Genomic DNA, 27,828 nt, shown 5'->3' with positions numbered 1-27,828 from the left:
TAATTTTAGGGTCAGGGAAGGAATGGTCAAGAATTCCTGAGACATGTCCGGTGGAAAAAAAGTGGTTTTATTAAAAAGCACAGGGGCAGGACCCGTAGGCAGAAAAGAGTTGCACTGGAACTGTGAGGAGTAACTGATTATATACTTTCAAGCTGGGAAGGGGTCAGGGATAACTCTGAGGGATTTTCAGGGATAACTCTGATAGTCTCTACAGAATTTGGATGCAAGGCTTCCAGGACCTGGAGGGGCCAGGTGCTATTAAGATACCATCATCTACTACTGCCTGGTAAAACATTGGTCATGAGACCCTTCAGATATATATCAGTGGGTCATCCATTGGGAGGATGATTGCTAACATATATCTTGGGAGGTCGGTAAAGATAAATGGAAGTTTCCAAGGGGATTTTTTTTTTTTTTTATGTTAAAGTAGACGTACAGGATCCTGGAGGTCTGGCCAATGTCAAGCTAAGGTTTCCTTCTGCCCCTAGCAAAAGTATTCACACTGAGACAGCTGAGCTCCTGGAGGAAGATCACTCTGTCTGTCTCGGGTACTTGTCAATGAGCTGCAAGTTGCAAGGAAATTTAATTTTTGTCCTGCATTTCTTTTGCCTTTGTTCTCCACATCAATTAGTATCAATTTATTCACGTTTACTCAAGCATATTAGTCACTAGCGCTGACATAACCCAGCGTCACAGGCTGGGAATCTTGAACAAATGGAGTAATTTTTTCACAATCCCGGGGCCGTAATTCTAAGATCAAGGTGTTGGAGGGTTGCTGTCTTCTGAGGTTTCTCCCTGTTGGTTGTAGATGGTGGTCTTCTCCCTGTGTCTTCGCGTGGTCTTCTCTCTGTGTGTCTGAGTCCTACTCTTTTCTCCTTGTAAGGACACCAGTTATATTGGATTAGGGCCCATCCAATGACCTTCTTTTTACTTAATTAATACTTTAAAGTCTTCATTTCCAGTCAACATCTGAGGTGTTGGGGTTTAAGACTTCAAAATATGAATTTTGGAAGGACATAATTCAGTCCATAATACCAGGAGTGTAGACTTTTAGATTGTTGCAATCTTGAAAATACAAATCATGTGGGGTTTAGGGGATGGATTTGATATATATTTCAGAATTATTTCTGTCTTCAACTCACATCTTTCACCTGCTCCTGCAAAGGTAGGGCATGGGCTGAGCAGAGCATTGAGCTCATAGGGCACTGTCAGGAGGCAGACATTAGGGGGCAGCATACTGAGCCAGAGAGGAGGGGAAAAGTCTGGCTCCATTAGCTTTCTTCTAAGGTCCTGACCCAGTTGAGAAGTGAAGCGTCAAGTCAAGTATGTTCTCTGCTCACCTTCCCTTCCTTTAAGCATTCGTTATATCCTCTTCCTATATTGGAATGCCCCAAGACATTCACTCAGCATGAGGAACACTCAGAGAATAGAACATTTACATCTTGGAAAATGTAAACTTTGGGAAACATACATAGTGTGTAATTTTGTAAAGTTCAAATTTTGTAGGTTCACAGAGAACCCAGCCAAAACCTCAACAATTTTATTATAATAATAAATCAAATTTTATGTAGAAGGACAGTAAATGGCCGGACTTCAGTTTTTGCTGTGACCCTGGAAACAGTGCTTTATATAAAGCCGATTGTTGCAGAAGCCACGGTCAATCTTAAATGACTTGGTGGTTACATTCTTATTCCAAAGATATTACAGATCAGGCTAAGAATATATAATACATGTAAAGCCACAACATCTATAAACCTTTAGTATAATCATATAAGTAGTAAAATTATACTAGAGGTCATAAAATGGACATAAATGTACTCTGTATATTGATTATAAAATAGGCCCAAATGTGTTATAGAATATATGTATGTTTTATTAAAAGTATAACTTTACCATGTTATAAATTTGACTCACTTCTGGTATGCCAACTGTACTAAACATATAATTAACATTGAATTTGTTAATGAGACGGCTTCGAGTTGTGCTTTAAATCACCTTTTTCTCAAAATCTCTCAATAACACTGTTCAGGGCAGGTGGGACGCTCATTATTTTCCCCACAGAGATACCTCTTTGCAGTTAACCGAGGAGGTATTATTCCCAGGGTTACTCTCAAAGTTGGACTCTCTTCACTGGAGCATCTTTATGCATTTAAGGATGGTTTCTGTGTGAATTTTGATTTTGAGATCAGCTATTCATCGAGCCCATTCCTCTTTTCTCTCTTTGTTGCCTCTCTGTCTGACTTCCTACATCAAGTTTCATCCAAGTTGAATGTCTCCAACCATACCCACTTCCTATTTCTGGAGCCTCCTTTCAATGTGTGTCTCATGGAGTAGGGGGTGGGGTGCAGGGGGTCTTCCTCCTGCCATGGAGCCTGAGGTTGGGAGAGCTCCCTCCCTGCCCTTTAACAGCCAGTCTGAGGACAGAACTCAGCCTCAGGGGGACCTCAACCTCGGTCACACTCCGCTTAACTGCTGGACCTGGTTCCCATGGAAAGAGGCAGGTCCTGTTTTCCCTTACAAGTCCTGCACCTGGCCCAGAGGAGCTGCTTACTCACATCCTTCACGGAATGAATGGATTCTTCCTTCCGGGGTCTACAACCAGGAGATCAATTTCCTTAGTTACCAGATCCAGAGAGGTTTTAGAGTGGTGAGAGGTCCAAGCAAGGAGTTCGCAGATTTGAATTCCAGGGACCGTTCCATGGATTCCTTAGGTTGCTTCAGAGTTGGGTCTTGGGCTCTATCACCCTTGCAAAATTCATCAGAGTTGGAATTCTAGAGAACAGGATACATTTATTAATTTACACCGTGCCATTACTGCAGCTGGCTGCACATGGCATTCTCTTCTTGGGTATTTCCCAGGTAGCTAAATTCAGATCAGAACACCGCTGGGTGAATATATAATTAGACTCCAAAGGGAGCTGTATGTCCCTAAGGGATATTTCTAACAAGCTGTGGTAGCTTAGCAGAAATACCTTTTTTCTCTCTGGGGAGAAAGAAGGTTTCTGCTCAGCAGTTGTCTGAGAGAAGATAGTGCAGCTGCTGAAGCTTGATCTGGGTTTCTGTGTTATATGTGTTTAATTTTTTCAATGCCCTGCCCTCCCTATATTTAGAAAACCTATGCTGCTCACAGAAGTATCAGATAATGGTTATTTTTGCCTTCATATGAATTCAAATCGACACATTATCTTTCTAAGGTGTTCAAAGCTCACCTAAAAATTTGGACCCCAAAGGGTTGCTTCCTGTAGAAGGAAACCCAAGGGTCGGTGAGCACGGGAGTCGGGGGGAGTGTTTTTTGGTCAGAGGGCAATTCGTAACTGTCACCCTATGTGAGCCCACTCCTACCCTGTCTGTAAATAAGATGCTGTTCCTGCTTCCAAGATCCAGAACTGTCTGAATGGAGTTGCCTAACTGTTGGGTGGGTTTTCTAGAAGACACTCTGACACTGATCCTCAGCTATGTTTTTCTAACCTTAACGAGGACAGTCGCTCAGCTTCGTCTCTTGATTCTTCAAATTCTTGATTAAGTACATTTCCAGGCCAGGGCTCTTTCCTCTCCCTAGAAAATTCTTCTGCCAAGTACCCATACGGGTCTCTAGCTTCCTTCAAAACTGTGCTCAGCATCTCCTCAGAGAGGCTTTCCCTCACCAGCCATCGAAAATGGTGGCCCATCACTCTATCTCCTTATCCTGCTTTCCCTTATTCAGAGCGTTTATTATGGCTTGCCAGTACAGTATACATTTAGTGATTTATCTCTCTTGTGTGTTAGCTTCTCTTTTTTTTTTTTCGTAAGATTTTATTTATTTTTTGAGAGAGAGGGCATGAGCGAGAAAGAGAGCACAAGCAGTGGGGAGGGGCAGAGGGACAAGCAGACGCCCCGCTGAGCAGGAAGCCGGATGTGGGGCTCAGTCCCAAGACCCTGGGATCGTGACTTGAGCTGAAGGCAGACACCCAACTGAGCCACCCAGAAGCCCCATGTTAGCTTCTCAAGGGCAGGGGCTTAGCCTGGCACAGAGTAAGTTCTCAGCAAACATTTGTTAAACAAGTGGATGAATTAGTGAATGTATTAATCCCAGGTTCGGAGGTTATTTCTCATGCATAATTTTGTCAGCTGGACCCATTCTTTTCTTTGTTATTCCTTCCTCTTTCCCTCTTATTTTTCTTCCTAAAGTAAGCTTTTACTGGGTCATGGAAACCCTCTAGTGGGAAAGGTTCCTTCTAGAATCATTTTCTGCGGAACAATACCGTACTCCATGAATTCTCGCCATCTTCTTTACCAAACGGTGTTCTTTTCAGCTAGTGCATTCTCCATATTTTAGGACCTGCAGCTCTCGGTTTATTGATTACGCCATCACTCTTCCCATCTGGCTTGAGGATGACAATTGTGAACAGACTGAGATCATGGAGACAGGAGGTAGTGACTTTAGACTCTTGGAGCCCTAGTATCTGTCACGCCAAAGGCATTTCGTCAGTATCTGTCGAGTAAGTGGATGTGAATGATGACAGGACACTGAATTAGAAGGCATCTAGGTAGAGCACTTTAAGGGGTAGAATACAAGGAAAAGCCAAATGCCTAGCAAACTAGTTTTTAAAATGTTATAGATATGGTTCATTTTCTTTCCTTAATGCAAGATCCTTTTTCCATTGCCCTTATTTAGACAGAAAGAGAAATGAGAACAAATGTACCAAATCATTGTTTTATATCTGATCATTAATTATCATTTATCCAAAATACAAGTGTGTAATTGAGTTTCAGGATTACTGTCATGATAGCAAATCAGGAAATGTATATATAATAATAACTTCACTTTCTCTCCAAGTATATTAATTTTAAAATAACTGCTGTACAATTATATGTTAAAATTTTTTTAAAGATACCCAGTGGAACAGTAACTCTTTCTCACCCTGCGTTCTAGTTCGCAGGTTATAGTCCCTGGAAAGAACCACAATTCCCAGTTTCTTATGTAGTCTCTCACTTGATTGTGACACAAACATATAGTTAGCTTTTCTTTTTTTTTTTAAGATTTTATTTATTTATTTGACACAGAGAGTGAGAGAGATCACAAGCAGGCAGAGAGGCGGGGTGGGGGGCATGACGGGGAGCAGGATCCCCACTGAGCAGAGAGCCTGATGCGGGGCTCGATCCCAGGACCCTGAGATCATGACCTGAGCCGAAGGCAGAAGCTTAACCCACTGAGCCACCCAGGTACCTCTATAGTTAGCTTTTCTTAAAAGAAAATATAAATGGTATCATGCAATACTCATTGTTCTTCACCGTTATATTTTTTATTTAACATAGAATTTCAATTCTATCATAGAATTTCATAGAATTTTACTACATGAATTTCAATTCTATCATAGAATTTCATAGAATTTTACTCCTTTTTTTTATCGTATTGTCTGCATCATGATAATTTAATCCTTTCTCCACTGGTATGTATTTGTTTCCAATTGTTGCAATCACAAATAACATCATTTTATACATGGGTAACTATAACTGTTGGATAAAGTTCTAAAAGGGAAATGGTTGTGGGGAAGGGGGATACATTTGTAGTTTTGACAGATAATGCCAAATGGTCTTTCTTGAAAGTTGAACTGTTTCTACGCTGAATTGTATCCTGGTTTTCAGTGATAAGTCTCATTATTGGTATGGGTGTTGCTATTTGTTTCCACCTTCAACAGTGTGTTTTTAAACTCTTTGATAAGTTACCAGTTTTTGAGGTGAGAAAACATCCTCACTGCCATTTTAATTTGCATTTCCCTCTCTCTGAGGGAGGCTGAACATTTCCCCAAAGGTTTAAGATTCATTTATATTGGGGCATCTGGGTGGTTCAGTTAGTTAAGCAGCCGACTCTTGATTTTGACTCAGGTCATGATCTCAGGGTCCTAAGATCGACCCCTGCTTTGGGCTCTGTGCTCAGCAGGGAGTCTGCTCGAGGATTCTTTTTTTTTTTTTTTTAAGATTTTATTTATTTATTTGACAGACAGAGATCACAAGTAGGCAGAGAAGCAGGCAGAGAAAGAGGAGGAAGCAGACTCCCTGCTGAGCAGACAACCCGATCCAGGGCTGGATCCCAGTACCCTGGAATCATGACCCGAGCCGAAGGCAGAGGCTTTAACCCACTGAGCCACCCAGACGCCCCAAAAATTAGTAAATAATTTTTAAAAAGATTCATTTGTATTTCTTTTATTGGGAACTGTTTGCCTTTATCCCTTCCCCATTTCCTCATTAGGTTCTTTTTCTAGTCATTGTTCATTTGTTGGAGCTTTTTATATACTAAAATAGCTAGTGGAAAAGTTATTATTGCTGATGGTAGTTGACTAGGGTTAAGGCCACTGGAAAAAATTGCATCAAATGAAACATTAAGCACTTGAAATTCAATGTCATGTTGCTGTTTCTAAAAATGAAGATAGATTTAGAAAGGTATCTACAATAATATTTAGATTCCCCAAACAGTAATTGGCAATTATGCTTAGTTCCAGGGCCTGTATGTGCCATTCACAGATATTGAAAGCTTGAGATCTTAGATGATCTAGTTCTAAGGTGGAGGAGGAGACTAAGGGCAAGAAAAATTGCTCCTCTGGCTGCAACTAACAAGAGGCCAGGCTCAGACCGGCTCACACAATTAAAGAGAACAACAAAAAAACTGTACTGGTGCACTTCAAAGGAAGTCCAGAGTTGGTGCTGGTTTGGGGTCTGGCTGATCCATGAGCAACATTAGGGACCAGGTTCTCTCCCACCAAAGGGTGGTGGCCAATAGGGATCCAGGGCCATCTGTCACCTGTTCTCCTCCAACAGCAGAGAGAGAATACGAATTCTGTAACACCTCTCAGAAGCAGGAGGACAAACCATACTGGAAGTTTACAACAAACTTCTTCTTACAGCTCATTGGCCCTGACCAAAGTCACAGAATCCCTTCTGAGCCAACTGTTGCAAGAGGGACATCTCCCCCTCAAACCAGTCAGAACTACCCCTGAAACGGGGGGGTCAGGTCAGCCTCTAGTGAAGTCGGTGGGCTGATGGAGAGGGGCTGGGCACCCAAATAAAACCAGAAGTCCATGCCATGCGTAATATCATGTAAAATGACATTACTAAATGTCTTCATTGTTTTAATCTGGATGGCAGGAAAAACAAAATAGATTCACTTGAAATCTGTATCAGTCAGGGTTCTGCAGAGAAACAGAGCCAATAGTATATACAAACGTACACCACACACACACACACACCCACCAAGAACTATTTTGAAAGATTGGCTCTATTACGGGGCCTGGCAAGTCTGAAATCTATAGCGCAGACCAGCATGCTGGAGACACAATTTTAGTTTGAAAGCTAATTGCCTTTCTTAAACAATAGAGGAATTGGGGAACATCCCGTCCAGCAAGAAGAGGGGGAGCTCCCAAGATGATACATCCTTGAGGCAGAATTCCTCCAGTTTGTTCTTAAGACCGTCCACTGATCGGAGGAGCCCACCCACATTACCAAGAATAATCCCCTTTACCCAAAGTCAACAGATTGTCTATCTGAATCACATCTACAAAATACCTTCACAGCAGCATCTAGACTAGTGTTTGTCCAAGCAGCTGGCTACCATAGCCACATAAAATTGGCACATGAAACTAACCATCACATAATCTTTATTCTTCAATCTTACTTTCCTTAATGTTTCTAGTTTCTGATCTCCTCGGAGTGGGCGGTGTTGGTGTGATTTCAGAAACACAAACCTATGGAGAGTGTGACCACTACAGAAACCATATGAGTCATTGTTTTTCCTACTAGCCCATAACACCCAGAGAGATGTCTCCAGAAAGAGAGAGGGACTCGGCCCGATATTACACTGTTTCACTTACACTCTAATTCAGATTTAATCCCCAGTGTTCTGCTGGGGGGAGGGAACTGGAGAGAGACTTTCTTTGGTGTCCACAGGAACACCAAGGCAATCCAGGACCCGGCAACTGTAACAGACATTGCGACCCAGGCTCAGCCGATAAAGGGGGGGAAAGTTAGGGTTTAACTATGGGCTCCACCTGAGTCAGGCTCTGGCTAATGAACACATACTCCATGATGGCGCTCCCCTAGTCTGTCAGCAGCTGTCAATAGATACAGAATGTTTAAGGTGTATGTCTTGACAAGAACTCTGGAGCAAGGTATGGGATTTTAGCTCAGCATCTCTCAGACTGCTTTCGATCTATTTTTGGATGTTAGTATGTAGTTATTAGGTTGCTTAAAGATTTTTCATAAGCTGACATTTTTCTTTCCCTTATGAGAAGGGATAATTTCAGTGTGGTGGTCATTCTTGTTTTTACATGCTGTCATAGCTCTCGTTCATCTCAAAGTTTGGGAAGTTTTGGTTTATTCTACTGCAGAAGTCACCCATCCCAGCGGCTAACCCCAAATCATGGAATTACTTACTCTAAGGAGGCAAAACCATGCAAAACAGTCCTTTATTAATTCTAATGGGAAGTTTGTTTGTCTGTTTGTTTCAGGTTGGTTGATTGATTTAAGAGAGAGAGGGAGGGAGTGGTGGTGGGAGAGGGAGAGAAGTGGACTCTACCCTGAGCCCAGAGCCAACGGGAGTGGAGTGTGTGTGTGTGTGTGTGTGTGTGTGTGTGTGTGTTGATTTCCATGCCCCCGAGCCCTGAGATCATGACTAAGAGTCAGAGGCTCAAAAGACTGAGCCACCCAGGCGCCCCTGTAAGGGAAGTTTTGATTCCTAATTGGCTGTCAGTGTTTCCTCCCACCTTATCTTAAAACCTCCTTTCTAGTTAGCTGGAGACAAATAACGCAGGGAGGTAGTGAGGGGTATGTTTACATCTCGCCACAGGGTGTGGCGAGAACAAAGGAACTTTGGGGAACAGCCAACTTAGTGCAATTTAGGAATTCTTGCCTGGTACTGAGCCTGCCCGATTAGTTTCCTTTCTTCAGGTATCTTAACGATTAATTGTCAAAATAAATGAAAGGTAACTGTTTTCCCTTTCTGGTCGCGTGTCAGATTTGGAAGCCCCTTTCTTCTCCTATAAGTCCCCTTAGCATCACACTGTAACAGCTGCCCCATCTACTTGATTCAGCTGTTTTAAAGACCAAATGTCCCTGGGAAGGGACAGCGTGCTACTATGCCACTTGGTTACCACTTTATTTTAAGCCTCGGATGGGGGAGACCTCTCTGCCAGGGCTAGAGAAACTATTTTCCAGCTCCTGATGAATCTGATTCTTTCTTTCCTACAGTCTTCCTTTACTGCTTCCTGAGGATTTTCTAGGGATTCTTGTCCTTAGAGTGTACATTGTTTTTGAACATCTGTCTAGGCTCGTTGAAAATAGATAAAATGTTGGAAGCTGGGCATGCCTGTGACCCTGTCTTCCAGGCTCCCCAGACCTTGGCGCAGTGTTTCTAGGCTGCACGTGTTGGAGACGCAACCCCTGGTCTTTGTAGCTGACGGGCCTGGCTGCATTCCCTGCAAAGAAATCGCGTTCGCTGCAAAGAAACCAGCAGAGGAGGAGAGGCGCCCTCAAGTGTCCAAAAAGAAGACTGCCGCGGAGAGCGGCGCGCCCAGGGGGCTCTGAAGATCCCTTGCCCACCGCAGTAAACAAAGAGAACCCAGCCTTCCACGCCTGCTGCTTTGCCACCCTGGATTCATCTTTCCCAGGGAAAAGAATGATGGACCCTCAGAAAGAGAAAGAAGAGCTGAGAATTTTTTTTTCTCTGCAAGCTTTTGTACACTGCCTCCTCTCCCTGCTTGACTTTCGTCCAGCCTCCTGGCTGAGCCAAACCACCTCTGCTTCTCCTCCCCACCTCCACCGCTGGGCCTTCTGGTCCGTTAGGGTCTTATCTCATTCTGCCTCCCAGTGAAATAAGTGGTTCAGTTGTCGGCTTCTTCACCAGACTGTATTTCCTCGAGGATGTGGGTCACATCCTGGTTATGTCCGTATCCCACCTCGCATTTTCCATACAGGATGTGCTGAACGTCTGTTCTTAGTGCATTGAATGGCAAAAGGGAATTCCTTGGTCATCTGGGAAGGGTTTTGTATAACCGGCTGGTTGCAATTCAGGCTTGTCGTTATAAGCCAGAAGCAGCAGGCTGCTTCCAAACGTTGGTTCTACGAACTCCTTCAATTGTCTTCGATTTTACAAAAATGTCCTGGCTCCCATGGTTTCATTAGAAAGACGCGTTTTGTCTTTAAAACAGCTTAATGAATTAGACGGGGGTAGCTGTCACTATTCTTATTGTTTAAACAAGGAAAGTGTTCAGAAAGTGCGAGTGGTTTGCTCAAGGTTGCCTGGACAGTAAGTCATGGCCTGCACCCTGTTCTTCTTCTTGCCTTTTTGCCCAGACCTCTGACAATCTCATCGAGTCGCCTTTCAGGACTCACGCTATCTGGGTAGGTAAATGACCTCTACTTGCCCAGGGTCTTCGGTGAGTTGGGGTAATTGGGCACCCATCAATCCGGGTGCCGTCCCCAGCTGGCTGCTGACTCACTGAGCGTATGACATCTGGCAAGTCATTAACCTGTACCTACATCTCAGTTCCTTCATCCCGAAAATAAAGATGACAATAGATGCTGGCTGCCTCGAATGGTGTGAAGATTAACGAGATGATGCAGGGATGCGCCCTGAGCTCCTGGGATGAAAGGCTTAGCAGAAGCACAAAGTCTAATTATAACTTCTTGACAGTTTCAAAGGAGCCTCTGGGAAGGCTAGTTCTTGCTTCTAAATCTGGACAGTATGCCCCTCCGGGATGCACGCTTTTCTCTCTATGGCAGTCCAGGCCGTCTCCTGCTTCTGCTGGTCTTGACCGCTCTACTCAGATCTCACCAACAAGAGAAGTTAGAGACCCTGAGAAGGCCCCGCCCCCATCCCCCAGGCTCACAGGAAGGATCAGGGGCAACCTCTTTGGGCAGGCTTCCCGGGGGATCTCTTCATTTTCGGGAATCAGGTCACAGTCCCTAATCTAAGGACAGGAATGTCGCATGGATCAACAAGAACATAAGAAATCTGCTGGGACCTTCTAGAAAAGAATTTCCCTCCCCCTCCCTGGTAAGGGGAAGGTACAGAAGAGAACCTGACCTAGCCCTGTCCTCGGCTTGCTGCCTTTGAATGCAGTGTGAGATTTGCTCCTTGGAGCTTCTGTTGCCATCTTGTGACCTGCAAATTGCAGCCACCTTGGCCCTGACACCACTGAGTCACCAAGGTGACACGGAGTTCTTCTTTGTGAGGAAAATAAATTTTTGCTTAGGCCGCCATTAGTATACTTTTCTGTTACTTAGAGACAGATGCTCTAACGGATCCGTAGCCATGTCCACCATCGTAGGGGGCAGGTCTGGGGGTAGTTGTGGATCTCTGACTGGAGCGTTCCTGTGGGAGTCTTGGAACACTGGGTGTTACACAGAAACACTTCAGCTTGCCCATTTCTACCTTTGACTTCTTTCTGGTCACTCTTCCCCCTGGTACTTGTCAATCTATCCTGAATGTAGGAATAAAATCAGGGCTAGTACCAGCTTCCAAACAATGGAGAAGTGAGTCTTGTCTTTGCCCTCCCCATGTATGTATGTATGTATGTATGTTTGTATTATTATTATTATTATTATTATTATTATGTTTTTAGAGAAAGAGAGTGAGGGGGGGTGAGAGGGGCAGAGGGAGAGGGAGAAAGAGAGTCTTAATTAAGCAGGCTCCACGCACAGCTCGGAGCCGGATGCAGGGCTGGATCTCATGACCCCACGATCATGACCGGAGCCGAAATCAAGAGTTGGATGCTTGAGGGACTGTACCACTCAGGTGCCGCTGCCCTCTCCGTTTCTCAGCTTTCTCTGCCAGATACCCAGAGCCTTCGATGTCTCTGGCTCTCTACTCTGCTTCTTACCCCCACCACTGCGTCTCCTGGGTCCAGCACCCCCTCCCTCATGCAAACTCCCTTCTCTCATGTCCTATTTTTTTCAGAGCCATCACAAGTGTTGGTTTAATGTGTCACCTTCATGGGTAGCCCTGGCATTTCCACATAGTGGAGAACATTCTGGGCACAGCTGTGAAGGAGCCAGCTAGGATCTGGTACCATCCCACTGCCCTTTGTGTTCTCGTCCGTCCTCTAGTCATACACATTTTCAAGGATCTAGTGTCTTCTTGCTGTCCCACAGGGTACCATTCTTAATTCTAAAGGGCTCTTTGTCTTATTTCTGGAATGGAGAGAACAATGTTTCGTCTGATCAGAGATCAAGGATTCTATCGTCTACTCTCTGAGTCCTCTCCGGCTGTGTATCCTGTGCCTACCCTGGCATCATCAGAGCCCTTTCTTCCCCTGGCTCTACAGAAGTTATCATCATCTTGGTGCCCTGATCAGTGCTGCAATGGGGTAAGATGTCTTCATAAAGAGCGTTTAGCTCACTCAGGTTTCTTGCCTCTTCAGAGAGAGGGGTGGAGGGGGGTGCTAAGAAGTTTGAGACCCTTTCCAGAACCCAGAGTAGACAGCTACTCCAACTTCGTGACCGGTCTGGTCCTGAGGTGGGTACAGAAACATCCACAATGTAGCTCTTTCCATTGATTTCCCCATTTCAGACCTACAGGGGTCTAGGGCACCAAGAATTTTGTCATAGAACTTTGAAAGCAAATGCAGATTTCCCAGCCACCTCTGGGGAAGGGGGCCATTTTCTTGAGACCTGTAGGAAGCCAACAGATACCTGGAGATACCTAATGGAATGATAAAGCGGCTGAGTTAATTAAAACATCACCCAAATGCCACAAATTGGGAAGATTAATGGTGAAAGGGAGTCTTTAAGGACCTTTTGCTTGCCTGTAAGGGATATGGTTTCAAATGATAAAGCTGACTAGAGATTCTCCCAGGCATTAAGTGGTTTGGGGGAAGACCTTCAATTGGCTTTCTCTACGTGTGAAACAGAAGTCTATGTGTTGGGGGCATTTTTACACGGTGAAACTCAGTCCTCACGAGATTGAAATGTGCTGGTTCTTAGGTAATTAGGACTCCTTCCCCGCCAGAATGAGAACATTGGCTTTGCCTTATGCTTGGAAAGAAAGTTGAGTGTATATGGAAGCCAGCAGATCTCTTACCTGTGAGCCAACTCATTAAGACAAATAACAAATGGATAAACAGAAATTCTGTTGGGGATGAGGTATGTGTACACAATCATGGACGTCAGGGCTGTATGCACACGGAATCCCATTTTTTCAGATTAACTTTTACTTTTGCCTCTTAAATCTTAGGTTTCTTGCTCTGCCCTCAGTGATTAATGATGGTCTGTTACTTCAAGCACCCCAAGCCTGGCTCTGGTGATTGGCTCTTCCTTTGCTTGACTTGATATAATCATTGATGAAAATGGCATTAATGGACCATGGAAAGGTTGGCAGTATGTATGGATGGACTGATTTAAATTGGCTACCAGAGTGACCCAGTTTATTGTTTGGTAATTGGCCATGAAGTGAGCCAACACCAATAGACAGTAATTCAATTGTCCTAAATCTCTATTTAGTATGAGATGAGAGGTGCGATGAGGGATAATACCCTGTATGTGTTCTGTAATTTTCTAAACAAATACTTTGGAGAGCCAGGTGTTGTTCTAGGTTCTTGGAAGGTCTTGGAGGAGGGAGCAAAGGATGAACAAGACATTACTTGGAGGGGTTTATTTGGTGAAAGAAGGCTTCATGCTCTATTTTATTCCACTCGGGAAGAGGCCTGGAAAACATCAAGGTTTAAAATACAGGTATGTGCAGGACCACGGGGTAAAGACTCATCATAAAAATGCCAAGCAGACTGAGGAATGGAAGAAAGTGCAGCTAAAGTCACTGTGTTCTTTCTCTAGGGCTGCCGTGACTAGGTGGCAGAGAACATCAGGAGTTTATCCTTTCACAGTGCTGGCAGCCAGAAGTCTAGAATCATGGCATGGCAGTATTGATTCCTTCATGGGGGTTCGAAGGGAGTATCTGTTCTTGGTTCTCCTCTAACATCTGGTGGTTGCTAGCAACCCTCTGTGTTCCCCAGATTACGGCTACATTGTCACGTGGCTACATCGCCTCTGAGCCTGTCCATCTCTGGATACAGTGCTATTTTATGCCTTTAACCTTGAAAATGTGTACCGTATTGCTAATTTAGAGGAGAAATGGAAGGCGACGAATTGGTCAATGAAATCCATTCTTACTTGCAGAAAAAGAAACAATAGGGAATATGCCTCACATTCTTGATGAGGCCTCAGAGGCCATCATTCTGGCTGTAGCGGGTATACCAGTTGTTCAGTTTCTCCTCCTAAGAGAAGTTAACAATTTTTGTTGTATTAGTCAGGGTAGGCCAACTTCTATTGCACTGATAAGTAAGTCCAAAATCTCAGGGGCTTAATACCGCAAAAGCTGATGTCTTTCTCTTGGGACAACTCTCATTTCTACCTCTGGCTACAAGCCTGCGGAAGGACCCTACTTAAAACAGCCACTCAAGGACCTAAGCAGTTGGAGGCTCCAGCAGGGCGTAGACTTTAAAAATCACTGTAGCAGGGACAGGGAGTGTGGCAAATCCTACATTGGCTATTAGGGCTCCTGCTTCTGTCTCATTAGCTCAGTGCAGTCCCATGGCCAGGTCTAACTCTGAGTAGGGGAATGCAGACCTACTGTGTGCCTGCAAGGAGGAGAACGGGAGGATATGTGAATCACCCTAACGTCTCTCACATCGAGATGCAACTTTCTTTCTTTAGCTGTGGTCATTACACATTGGCATCGCCATTCCTTTCATTCTGGAGAGGGAGAATATTACCCAACCCCCCAACATCCCGTGGATGGAACTTGGACCACAGAACTGAGTACGTTGCTGAGCAAACTCTTAGGGCACAGCGGTGGGTAATAATGCCATTTGTAAGCACAGACTTAAAAACAGAGGGCAAAGGATATATAGTCATCCCTTGAATGGTCTTATGATTACTGTTCAATAATTTAGGCTCCCAAGTGTGCTGGGTAATAGAGAAGATATAAAAATAATCTATCTACTTAAGCTTGCTATTTGTCTAGTTTATCCATGTAGGCCTTATTAGAAAACTCGGCCAAGGAGGGTCAAGTAATACAATTAACATGACCCTTGTTTAGACGGTCAAGTTTCTCCTGTGCAGGCGTTTCTGAGCCCAGTCTACGTTTGGTTAGTGGGAGCCTATAGGGAATTCTTCTGTCCTGTGAGTTCCCATTACTGTGACCTGAAATTCCTTTTCGGGTTTTTTTTTCACTCTTTGAGATAAAATGGGAAAGTGCCCTCATTTTCTTTTCCCTTAACAATATTTAGACAGGAGGGCCACAGACCAATTAAGGTGAGGCAAAAGGATCACCCCTAATCAAGTTCTTTTTTAATTGAGCCTCAAGTTTACCAGTGAACTCTTAATAGTGAGGAGGGCATGGGAATGAAATGAGAAGAAACAAGCACTCACTTCCATTTCAAGAAAAAAACTGTCTTTGTCGCCCCAGAGAAGGGGATTATACTACCGCCATTTGCACATGTGCTCTTGTATGTCTGCAACAAATAACAGCTTTGAATAATGAACGGTCTCCACGGTAGGGGACTCTGCCACAGAGAGGCTCTCGGTAATGGTATACTTAATAATTAGAAATACGAGCAGGACTTGACCTTCCACGTTGGATGTATTATTCTTCACTTTACCTGTTCACTGTCACAGTGGGTGCTGTCACAGAGACTGTGACTAAACACCCTGATAAAGTGTTCTCTGCCAAGGCCCATAAATAATGTTTGCCCAGTGTGCCTGAGGTGTACATGGCATATGCTTAGATCTGTGTGGGAGTCTGGATGGGGTAAGTGCCTTTGAGTTTACAGAGAATTTGTACTCAGTTTGTAGGTATGGGACATACTGTAAATGTGGCAGCCCGTTAGTGTCCTCCGGAAATAGCCTCCTGCTGCTGGTTATGTAAGGTCCCTGGTAATGAAGTCCTATCCAGTGACATCTATTTTTTTTGTTTAATTCTACATCTGTAGTGAAATCATGGTTTTGGGAAAGAACACAAGACTGGAACTTTGAAAGCCTGATTACTGAGTAGTTTCTCAGATGACTCATGTCAGCTGTCCTCGCCTGGCTTCGCCGCCCACCATGAAGGCCAGTCTTCAATCCTCCAGGCTTAAGGTGCGTATAAGGGCTATCAATAATCAATGGTAAAGCATGTGTGCAGAGCTCATTATTGTGTTCTAATTCCCAGAGGAGCCAAGGGCATCAGCGTGCAAGGTGAGCGGGTCATACACGACTTTATCTCCTTTTCTGATGTGAGGTCTGCACTTTGCTTATATTTCAATGTGTGGGAAATACGTTGTGTGAAAATACCAGGCAGGCACAGTACCTGTGTTCCAGTCTGTGCTCAGTAGTTGGCAGTTTCCTTCTCCCTTCTCTTTCCAAAACTCCCCAGCTCGGCAGCAGTGACATCAGTCAGCCTGGAGCATGCTGATGAGGACCTGTGTCCCCTCATGGGTGTAAGTAATATTCATCCTCAGGGAATGTCCCTCCTTTAAGAATCTCATCCTGTTGGAACACCTGGGTGGTTCAGTCGGTTGAGTGTCTGCCTCCGGCTTGGGTCATGATCCTGGTGTCCTGGGATCAAGTCCCACATCGGGCTCCTTGCTTGGTGGGGAGCCTGCTTCTTCCTCTGCCTGCTGTTCTCCCTGCTTGTGTGCTCTCTCTCTCTAACAAATAAATAAATAGAATCTTTGAGGAAAAAAAATATTAAAAAAAAGAATCTTATCTTGCACTGACCATCAGATTGTCCAAGAGTCAAAGTCCCAAGAGGTCATCGGCAAAGGTAGACGTTGAGGTTGGTGAGGCTAATCATGGGGGTAAACGGCAGGCCTGAGAGTCAGGGCCCCTCAGTAGGCTCGTGAGGAATAGCAACTAGGACAAGTGACTGTCACTACATATAGGCTGGGCAGGGAAACACAGAGGACTGTACCAGCTTCCTGGGGGTGCCCAGGGGATATTCAGTGGGAGCGACAGAAGGAAACCAGGCGGCCTGTTCTTTGAAGGTGATTTTTTCCCTTGGCAACGCAAGCTCTTCACCTACAGAGTGAAGCCAAGGGGGACCTCCCTGGTGTGGCGCCCATGTTCCACACTGCGCAGAGCGTGGGACACCACTCAGAACGTTGTCCTTTTACTGCGGAGCATGAGGACCAGCGGGCACTTAGAGCTGTTTCCAGCAGCAGCAGCACGCCTCTCTCCATTCTCCCTTCATTCTCTGTAACCTCTCTGTACCGCCCACGTCAGCCGGGTCATATGAATGAAAGTGTCTCTTCTCAGCCATCTGGTGATTCCTTCTTCCCTGCCCCCTGCCTGGAGCTGTGAGAGCTGCTCACACGCTGCCAAGTCAGCCAAAGAGGGCTGCTGCTGCCTGCGGCCTGCCAGACAACGGGCATCCTCAGAGGCCTTCTCCGTCCCCTCAGAACATGTGCAGGGGCTGGGTCGAAATTAAAAAAAAAAAAAAATCCCACAAGGCAAACACACAAATTAGTTAGTTAATTGATATGTAAACGGCTGTGTATATGTGTTGGAGATCCAGCCCAAATGACAGGAGCACATAAAGGAGGCATACTTAGTTATTTTTTATGTTAAAATAGTTTTCCTAAAATGTACTGTGTAAGGTTGGTATTCATTTTCCAGGGAAGCTATGACTGATTACTACAAACTGGGTTGTTTACAACAACAGGAGCTTATTTTCTCACAGTTCTGGAGGCTAGAAGTGTGAAACCCAGGTGTGGGCAGGGTTGGTTCCTTCTGGAAGCGTGGAGGAGGCATTTGTCCCGTGCTTCTGTCTTAGCTTTTGGTGGTTGCAAGCAATCCTTCTTGAAGCTTCACTCTGACCTCTCTGCCTCAGTTGTCATACGGTGCTCCCTTCCCGGTGTCTCCGTTCCTTTGCCCAAATTTGTCTTTTATAAAGGCAGCAGTCATTGGACCAGGGCCCACCCTCATCGAGGCTGACCTTATCTTAACTTGATTACATCTGTAAACAAAGACCCTATTTCCAAATTAGGTCAGATTCACAGGTACTGAGGGTTGGGGCTTGAACCTATCTTTTGGAAGACACAGTTCTGCTCACAACAAGGGTCAGAGGTAGAGAGCAGTTAAGAAAAAGGAGAGCCTTTTAAAAATGGAGTTATAGGGACACCTGGGTGGCTCAGTGGGTTAAAGGCTCTGCCTTCGGCTCAGGTCATGATCCCAGTGTCCTGGGATCAAGCCCCATGTCTGGCTCTCTGCTCAGCGGGGAGTCTGCTTCCTCCTCTCTGCCTGCCTCTCTGCCTACTTGCGATCTCTGTCTGTCAAATAAATAAATAAAATCTTGAAAAAAATTTTTAAAAATAAAAATGGAGTTATAATAATGGGATAGATGGAGCTAGAACAATTGGAAAAAATATGTGGAAAAAAAAAGGAAAAAAAAGATCCTCATTTCAAACCTGTTAATCTACAAAAATAAACTCAAAATGGATCATAGACATTAAAACCTAAAACCGTAAAACTCTAAAATAAAACCTGAAAGAAAATCTTTGTGACCTTGGGTAGGCAAAGATTTCTTAGAGATGACCCCAAAGCACAATCTATAAGAGAATAAATTGATGAATTGAATTTTATTAAAATCGAAAACTCCTGCCCTTCAAAAGACATTGTTACGAGAATTGAAAGACAAGCCACAGATTGGGAGAAAATCTTTGCAAAGCGTGTACCTGGTAAAGGATTTATATCTAGAAAATATAAGGAAATCTCAAAACTCAACAGTATTGGAACAATAACTCAAACAAAAATAAACAAATACATCTGGATACTCCAGTGAAGAGGATACATGGAAAGCAAAAAAGTGCATGAAAAGATGTGCCAAATCATGAGTCACTAGGGTATCAGAAACTAGAACCATAGTGAGACACTATAATGCCCCCATTGTAATGACTAAAATGACAGAAACTGACTATGCCAAGGCGGGGGGGGGGAGAATGTGGAGGAAATGGGAACGCTCATACACTGCTTGTGGGAATAGAAAATGATAAAAAAGATTTTGGAAAACAGTTTGACAGTAAAACATGACAAAACATATATCCTCATGATCCCAGCCATTCCATTGCTATGTATTTATCTATGAGAAGAAAATATATATATATCGCTACAAAGACTAGTAAGCAAATATTCATACAGCTTAACTTGTAACGGCCCAAAGCTGCAAACAACGCAAATGTCCAGCAACACATGACTAGCTAAGGATTGAATTGTGTTTCCGCCTAACTTTTTTTTTCTTTTTAAAGATTTTGTTTATTTATTTGACAGAGAGAGACACAGCAAGAGAGGGAACACAAGCAGGGGGAGCTGGAGAGGGAGAAGCAGGTTCCCCATTGAGCAGGGAGTCCAATGTGGGGCTCGATCCCAGGACCTTGGAATCATGACTTGAGCTGAAGGCCGACACTTAGTAACTGAGCCACCCAGGCACCCCAATCCCCCAAATTCATGTGTTGAAAGCCTTTATGCTTAATGTGACTATATTTGGAGTAAAGGGGTTATTACGGAGTGGGGGTGGGGCGCCTGGGTGACTCATTCGTTAAGCCTCTGCCATTGGCTCTGGTCATGATCTCCTGCATTGGGCTCGCTGCTCAGAGGGGAGCCTGCTTCTCCCTCTCCAACTCCCCTGCTTGTGTTCCCTCTCTCTCTCTGCCAAATAAAATCTTAAAAAAGAAAAAAAAGAGGTCATTAAGGTTAAATGAGGTCGTTAGGGTGGGGCACTAATTTGATAGGATTGTGTCTAAGAGGAGAGACCCAGGAGAGCTCACTTCCTCTCTGTGCGGTGTGAGGACACAGTGAGAAAGCATCCAGAGGCAAACTGGAAAGAGGGTCCTCATCGAAACCTAACCATGCTGGTACCCTGATCTTCCAGCTTCGAGAATTGTGGGAAAATTAATTTCTGTTGTTTAAGCCAACCAGGTTATGGTGCTTTGTTATGGCAGCCGGAGCACACTGATAGAGGAACAAAGAAACAGGTTGTGGTGTGTCTATAAATAGAATACTGCTCAGCAACAAAAAGCAATGGACTGATGTACTCAGTGACCTGGATGAATTTCCAAAAATGCTGAGTTGAAAGATCCCAGATCTCCCCCACGCCCACATAAAGAAGTCCACACTGTATGGTTTCATTTCTACAAAACTCTAAAAAATGCAAACAGATCTATAGAAAGCACAACAGTGGTTGATTGGAGCTGCGGAGGAGAGAGGCAGGTGCGGGAAGGATGTATTATGAAGGGATGTGAGAAAACCTTTGTGGGTGACAGATACACTCATGACCTTGATTGTGGTCATGGCTTCATGTGTATATACGTATGCCAACCCTTATAAAATTATGTACCTTAAATATTTTTATTGTATGTTAATTGTACCTCAATCAAAACATACGCTGGTTACATGTTGGGTATTTTGTTAGCTGTTTGCATGGAATATTCACTTCTGAAAGTACTGTGGTAGGGATACAAATGAATTTCGGAGAAGAATAATATACCCATAGAACAAGAATGTAGTCTATAGAGAGGAGGAGGAGTAGAAGAGAGAAGGGGAACGGTGAATAGAATAAAAAAATGATTCCTGGGATGTGGGGAGGAGGCAGGCAGAAAAGGGGAAGGACGTGGCTGATCACATTTTCCAACATGGGCATGTTATTTCTTCTCGAAATGTAGCTCCAACACTCTTCCCTTTGGGAGGAGGAGTTCGTGTTTCCTCATTTTCAAAGTGGGGAGCCTTGTGACTACTGTGGAAGTAATGCTATCTGACTTGTGATAATAAAAGATGATTTGGTTTCTGCCTTTTCTTGGGATGTTCACTCCTGGAACTCAGCACCTGTGATGTGGGAAGCCCAAGGAGCCAAGAGGAGGTCTTGTTGGTGGCCCCGGCAGGTCTGGATGGCCAGCCCCAACCCCCAGACATATGGAGGAGGTGGATGACTCACCCCTTTGGTCCCCCCAGCTAAGGTCCTGACATCATCATGGAGCCAAGAGGAGGAGTCCTTGGTGGATCCTTCCTGAGTCTCCACCCGCAGAATCTGTGAGCATGATAAAGTCATGGTCTTTTATACCACTTAAGTTTGGAGTGTCTTTTTATGCAGCAATAGTCATAAAACAGTGATTAGGGAGGAAGGGGAAGACATGGAAATAATAAAGAGAAGCTAGTATTCAGACTTTCTGAAAAATAAGAAAAGATTCATAGGTAGTTTTAATGGTTTTTGAGAGTCAATAATCCCGAGAAGTGTTCTAAGGCTTTCTGGAATAGGAAGTAACCCTTGTCATCATGAATACCAGAAAGGTGGCCAAAGTAGCAGAAGTGTTAGAGTGGAAGAAACTCCCTCATCATCAGCCCCTGACAATCCTTTCAAAACCAAAAGTGTAGCCAAACACATGGGGCTGGATTTGCAAGCCTCCTGTCTCAGGAGTAAAGATTCTAGAAAAATTTTCTTTGGAGTTAATGTTACAGTTTTTTTTAATCTTAAGTTTTATAATTATTATTTTTTTAATTTGTCAGAGAGAGAGAATGAGAGAGAGAGAAAGAGCGTGTGCTAGCACAGGCAAGGGAAGCGGCAGACAGAGGGAGAAGCAGGCTCCCCGCTGAGCAAGGAGCTCCATGGGGGACTCCATCCCAGCACCCTGGGATCATGACCTGAGCCAAAGGCAGACGCTTAACCCACTGAGCCACCCAGGCGCCCCATTAATGTTATAGTTAATTGAACATACTGTAAGTTAGTACTCGTTTTTGCACAACATCAATCACAAGAGACAGGTTTGTGTCATTAGCAGATCATTTTAAAAAGAAAATTCCTTGATCTGATTTTGTCCACTCCCTATATCAGAACCGTGACCCTTAGAATCAAACAAAAGACTCCTAAATCCAGGTATTTATGCATAAAAATATTTGTAAGTTCTTTAGCTCTATTATGGAGATGACAAATGGATTCGAGAATGGGCCCATCTGCAACAAAACCCGACTTGTAGAATTTATCCCATGTTAGTGTAGTCCCACCACTTTGAAGAATATGTTATGAGTTCTGACATCAAGGTCCAGTTCTGCATCACTAGTGAACTTGTAACAAGTTGTAATCAGTGTGTCTGCACTGATTTGGACTTGTCTGAATTTTGATTCCAAGATTTACAAATGTGCGTGCGTGTGTGTGTGTGTGTGTGAACCATTCCATCTTTGTCTTTGCCATCTGCCATGTTGAGATATTCTGCTTTTTTGTTTCAGAATATTCACTGATCATTTTTATCTGCTTGTGTTCTTGTTCCAGAATAGTTTCCAGCCGTCTTATTGATTCCTACTGATGCTCCTGTTTTCCCCCAACATGTAAATTATAGGCTAGCTCTTTTACCTGTTAACAGAGCAATGGCTGAATAATTCTACAGCGCTCTTGCCTAACCTGATCACATTCTGCCTTCTACCTGGTGGTGATAATGTTTTCTTTTCAGAGGGAAAAGGCTTTCTGGTAAACTGTGGCCATGGAAAGGGAATTTTAAAACTGATTTGGAGGAAGAGTCTCTTTCGGCTTAAAATGTGCGCTGAAATGGATCTCTTACTCTGTGCTTCTCTCACACTTCCTGTATCACACCATTAAACATCCTCCCAGGGACCAGAAGCTCTGGGAGACTGTTTAATCACTTCATGCCCAGTATCATGGGTACCACATTTGCAGGATGTGGGGCATGATAACCTCCTGTGGTTAGGATAACAGCTGTTCCCAGTTCTTAACACATGCAATACAAAGGAAAATAGTCACAAAATTATCCTCAGGGCTCGTGACAGAAAGGAAAACGTTATAGGGGTTAGTTTGCTCACATTCAAGTAACTGGTAGTTGTAGAGGCTGGTTTGGACTCAAGTTCATAGCTTTCTTTATTTCTTTGCTTATTCTTATCTTTGGTTATATCATACCTTACTCATAGAGGATGTGTGAGAGCTGCCTTTGATGGGAAGAAAGGGTTAGTCTACTGAAGTCTGATGGTAAGAATTTGCTTGGCTGTTAGTATACCATGTAATAGACCATAAAACATATCCTTTGGGCTACTGGACGTTTGTCAGTCTTCTCGTACACTTCTGCCAAACTGTCCTTCATATTGGAAAAAAAATCACACGTTATGTATAGGATGGGTCCCAGTGTAAGTGGGCTGATGATCTAATCTTCTTGTGTTTGAGAGAGAGGGGCCATACAGCAGAGCTTCTCAAAGTCTGACCCCCTGGGCCAGGGGCATCAGCACCACCTAGAAACCTGTTAGAAATGCAAATTGTTCTGGATCAACTGAATCGGAAACTCCAGGGGGTTAGGGCCCAACAAGCTATTGTTGAACAAGTGTTCCAGGAGATTCTGAACCCATCAAAATTTGAGAACCATTTTTATAAACAAGACCCACACAAAACTATTTTGTTTACAATCAATGTGGGGCAAGGAAAGATGAATAAAATATGGTCCCAGCCTTCTGTGAACTCATCCATTGTTGGTGAGCTGTACAGATTTGATATATATTTGTATTCGTTTGTACATAGTTGATTTGCCAATAGAACAGAGATGGAAGTAGGAGAGTGGCCTGTCTCCTTGGTGGCTATGTGGAAAACCCTCTCACAAAATGAAAAATTTTGGGTGTGATTCATCATTATATGATTGATATCATCAAACCGTCCTTCACTCTTTTCAGAGATGGGGTGGGGGATGAAGAGTGTTCAGGAAAAGCTTAACAGTTGGAACCACAATATTCGTGTGTTCAGGGACTGGAAAAGAATGCACAGCGTCGTACTACTCCGCTGCTGACTTTGCCTTATGGATCAGCTCCAGCCCCAGGAACTTGAGGCTAGGTCAAGATCACAAGGCCATCTCTGTGCTCTGCCATTAAACAAATGTGCAATAGACATTCCCTTCTATTTAACTTTTATTAAAAGAAGTGCTAGGGTACTGAGATGCAGTACATCATATTTATTACCAAAATTATTAACAAATATACAAAACTTATACATGTAATTTTCTTACATCCATTTATTCTCTATAATACTGATTTTTGTTCAAGTAGGTTATCTACAGTATGTAAACATCCCTTGGATTGACCTCACACAGATTAGGAAAGCCCTCTAACCCATGCTTTTATCAGATACTTCTTTTTATTTGGCTTTCATTTGTAGCATCTAATCTTCACATTTGGCACATGGAAGAGACATCGACGGTGCAAAAGAGGCAGATTTTCTGGTTTTGTTCTGAACAATTTTGCAGGGGCACAGTTCAAGAGCCGAGAGAGCAGAGCACTCTAACTTGATGGCGTTGGATTCGCTGTAATGCCAGCAACTCTTGGTTCAGCCGTTAAACTTGAGCACAAAGTCAATGTCTCTTCCTTCTCCCATCCCCCACCCACCCGTCATGCAAGGCTAATTCGCCTTAACCTTGTCTCAAAACGGTTAAAAGAAATTCCACCCATCCCAGGACAAGTAGGTTAATTTCACCGAGTAACAATTTTTCAGTGTTCTTTTGTGTGGGTTGGTTTGTGCGGTCTGATGAGCCAGCAAAACTCTTAAGTGGAGAACACAGTAAGATAAAAAAAATTTTTTTTAAAGGGAGGAAAAAGAAAAAGGATATGAGAGTCAAACTCCCCTTCAGTTGCCACCTATGTATGTAAGACCAGAAACTCTTCAGCGGTGGCAGAGTGACAAAGCGACAAAGGCCTTGGCGAATGGGAGAGAAAGGTCAAGCTCGCCATAACTTGACCTTGGACTCCAAGCCCTTGAAGGCGGTGTTGCAAAAATGAAAAAGAAAAAAGGAACGAAAGGATATTGGAGTTTCTGCCCCCTCTTCCTCCTGTGTTTCCTTTTGACTACTTAACTTAATGTAACCAAGTAAAGCTGATCCAGAGAGAGCTCTCTTCGCCGCCGCTCTCCCCCTCTCACTCTCCAGCACAGTATTGCTCACGTGGTCGGCTGCACCGTGGGCGCGCGTCCGCCGAGAACGTCTGGGTTTGGACGCGCGCCTGCCTCCCGGCTTCCGTCACCACAGGGGCGCGGGCCCCTCCGACGCCCCGTAGAGCTCCGCCAGCTTCCGGAAGCGGGGCCCCCAGTCCGTCAAGAAGTCGAAGCTTTGCTCCGAGTCCGACGTGGCCGACTGCAGGGAGCTCAGCGACCCGGCCACGGAGCCGTCCCCCTCGAACATGTAGGTCTGGAGGGAGTCGAAGGGCGGGGCCCACAGGTCCATGTCGGCCTCGTAGAGCTTGGCCAGCACGTAGCTGTGGACCGTGCTGTTCACGGCGCACGTCTGAGGCACGTAGCGGGAGAGGCTCTCGATCTCGGGCAGCATGTCCTGCCGCGTCTTGGGGGCGCCTCCCCCCTGCGCCTCCCGGGGGTTCCACATGGCCGCGATGTCAAAGGCCTCCGTGTCCTCCTCGCCGCCGCCCTCGTCGTCGTAGCGGACGATGTTCTCGTGGATGTTCTCCTCGTCGTCGATGATGTACGGCTGTTTCCGGTGCCGCCTCATGGACAGGATGAGCAGCACCAGCACTGCGGAAACAAAGAGGACAGGATCTTTACCCCCGAGACCCGGCTGCGTGTGCCGTGACTGCAGGTGGCCATGGGGAACCACAGGTATGGGACAGGGTCTTTGAGTGCTGAGCCCAGAGACAGCATTCGGATGTTCTAAACCACAGGGTCTACCTCCTTTTCACTCATTCTGCGCGGTCGGATTAGGGGTTTGTAGGCAGGTGAAACTCTGTCTTTTCTGCAGGTGGTTCAGTTAGAAGAAGTTGCGTGTAAAGCCTCTTTGCATCGGCTTGCTGCTTTGAGAGTGTGTGGGTGTCTGTGTGCAGCCGGCCACCCCCAAATTAAATCCCATTAAGCTCTACGGCCTCCGTGGAGTCTATGCTAAGGCTCCGACAATGTCTTCTGACCGTGTAAGGACGAGTATACATTTCTGATAATGTGGGAATCTTATTACGTAGGTGGAATCCTGGTTTTTTTTTTTAACATTAGGATCTTATAGGATTTCACTCTGCAAATACAATCATGTATTAGTACATATGCATAGGGACATAAAGGCTAAGTATGAATCGAAGTCTTAGTCTTTTTATATCTCTTTAAAAAAACAAGTGATTGCGGTTTTCCAATAAACTCGGATTCCTCAGAAAGCCTTCTGTTAGGTGGTTGTGACAGTCTGACCCAGTGATGTTCATGGACGGAAAAGAATGAGCAGTGACATTTTATGTAATTCCACAAGTTAGCAAAGAAACACCACACTGTTAGAGGTGCTCTTGCGGGTTTGGATAAAATTTTATCCCAACAAATGTATTTTTTTTCCAGGATGTGTTCACTGTGGTTTAAAGGAGAGATAGAGATAATCCCATTGAACTGTTTATCTCTGTGACTGAAAATGTTTTCCAGGAAGTGTGTGGAGGTTTTAGCTGTAGAACTGCTATTGATTTTTTTTTTCCTGATGTGCTTTGTTATGGCTGGTGAATGGTAACAACTTGACAGCGCTACAAAATGAAACTGCAGTTTACCAAGGGGGAGAAAAATGGAGTTCAGTCATATGCCTAGTAAAATTATGGACTTAAAAAATTCATAGTAATGATTTAAAACATTTGGATATAGAATGTGCTTTTTGTAAATTGCAGTTAAAATGATGTTAATGCCTAATAGTTTCCCATATAGCTAGAGTGACAAAAGGTGAACACAGGAAACAATTATATACTCCTGATTATTTTCTCTGTGTGCCAAAATCCGACTTATGAACTACTTGATTGTGGGATTTCAGAGGAGTGGTCTAATAGGGCTCTAAAGAAGTGGGGGCTTAAACTGGGTGTGGGCTAGAGTGTGAGCTGGTGGATGCAGAGCTGGATAAATGGGATGATTCTGAATGAATATTATGTGTTCATGGGGCTCAGTAAACAAGTACTAAACTCATATTTTTTTTTTCCATTTTATTTATTTTTTCAGCGTAACAGTATTCATTCTTTTTGCACAACACCCATTGCTCCATGCAAAACGTGCCCTCCCCATTACCCACCACCTGTTCCCCCAACCTCCCACCCCTGACCCTTCAAAACCCTCAGGTTGTTTTTCAGAGTCCATAGTCTCTTATGGTTCGCCTCCCCTCCCCAATGTCCATAGCCCGCTCCCCCTCTCCCAATCCCACCTCCCTCCAGCAACCCCCAGTTTGTTTTGTGAGATTAAGAGTCATTTATGGTTTGTCTCCCTCCCAATCCCATCTTCTAAACTCATATTTTTTATGTACTATGCAAAACAGTAGAGAAACAACATTGATATGACGTGAATTTTGGTCTTATCAACTTGTAATCTAAGGAAGTACGGATGATTTATACTAGTCAGGCAGTGATAAGGACTATCATAGGGTTATATGTGTTGCAAAGAGATGTCAGAGGCAGGGCTGGCTGGGTAATTCTTCCCAGAGGACTGAAAAACGTTCACACAGATGATACTGGAATGGTAGGGGTGGTATTTAAGAAAATGCTAGAAAGCAAAATTAGAAAAGTTTCGGGGGGCGCCTGGGTGGCTCAGTGGGTTAAAGCCTCTGCCTTCTGCTCAGGTTATGATCCCAGGGTCCTGGGATCAAGCCCTGCATCGGGCTCTCTGCTCTGCATGGAGCCTGCTTCCTCCTCACTCTCTGCCTGCCTCTCTGCCAAGTTTTGATTTCTCTCTGTCAAATAAATAAAATATTAAAAAAAAAAAAGAAAAGTTTTGGATATCTGCTGGAAGGAATTCTGATGTTAGAGAATTGGGCAGCTTATAGAACTGATTGATCTTATATTTACCTTACAAATATCTTTATCTTATAAAATAAGATACGAATGTATTATTTTTTAGATTATCTGATTTAAATA

At 44.2% G+C, this 27,828-nt stretch overlaps 1 protein-coding gene across 3 annotated transcripts in view; it reads right to left on the bottom strand.

Moving 5' to 3' along the window:
- Window positions 1-23,878: 23,878 nt before the first annotated feature.
- CDH20 (cadherin 20) overlaps window positions 23,879-27,828 on the bottom strand; it is a 210,564-nt gene continuing 206,614 nt past the window's right edge. For all 3 annotated transcript variants that reach the window (XM_046025152.1, XM_046025154.1, XM_046025153.1), the window contains exon 12: window positions 23,879-25,492. In XM_046025152.1, the coding sequence (XP_045881108.1) occupies window positions 24,987-25,492 (506 nt within the window). In that variant the 3' untranslated portion in view covers window positions 23,879-24,986. The remainder of the gene's footprint in view (window positions 25,493-27,828) is intronic.

This window comes from Meles meles, chromosome 12, assembly GCF_922984935.1.
Source record: "Meles meles chromosome 12, mMelMel3.1 paternal haplotype, whole genome shotgun sequence".
Taxonomy (NCBI): domain Eukaryota; kingdom Metazoa; phylum Chordata; class Mammalia; order Carnivora; family Mustelidae; genus Meles; species Meles meles.
Note: the sequence above shows the minus strand (reverse complement) of the source record. Positions and strands in the feature narration are given on the sequence as shown.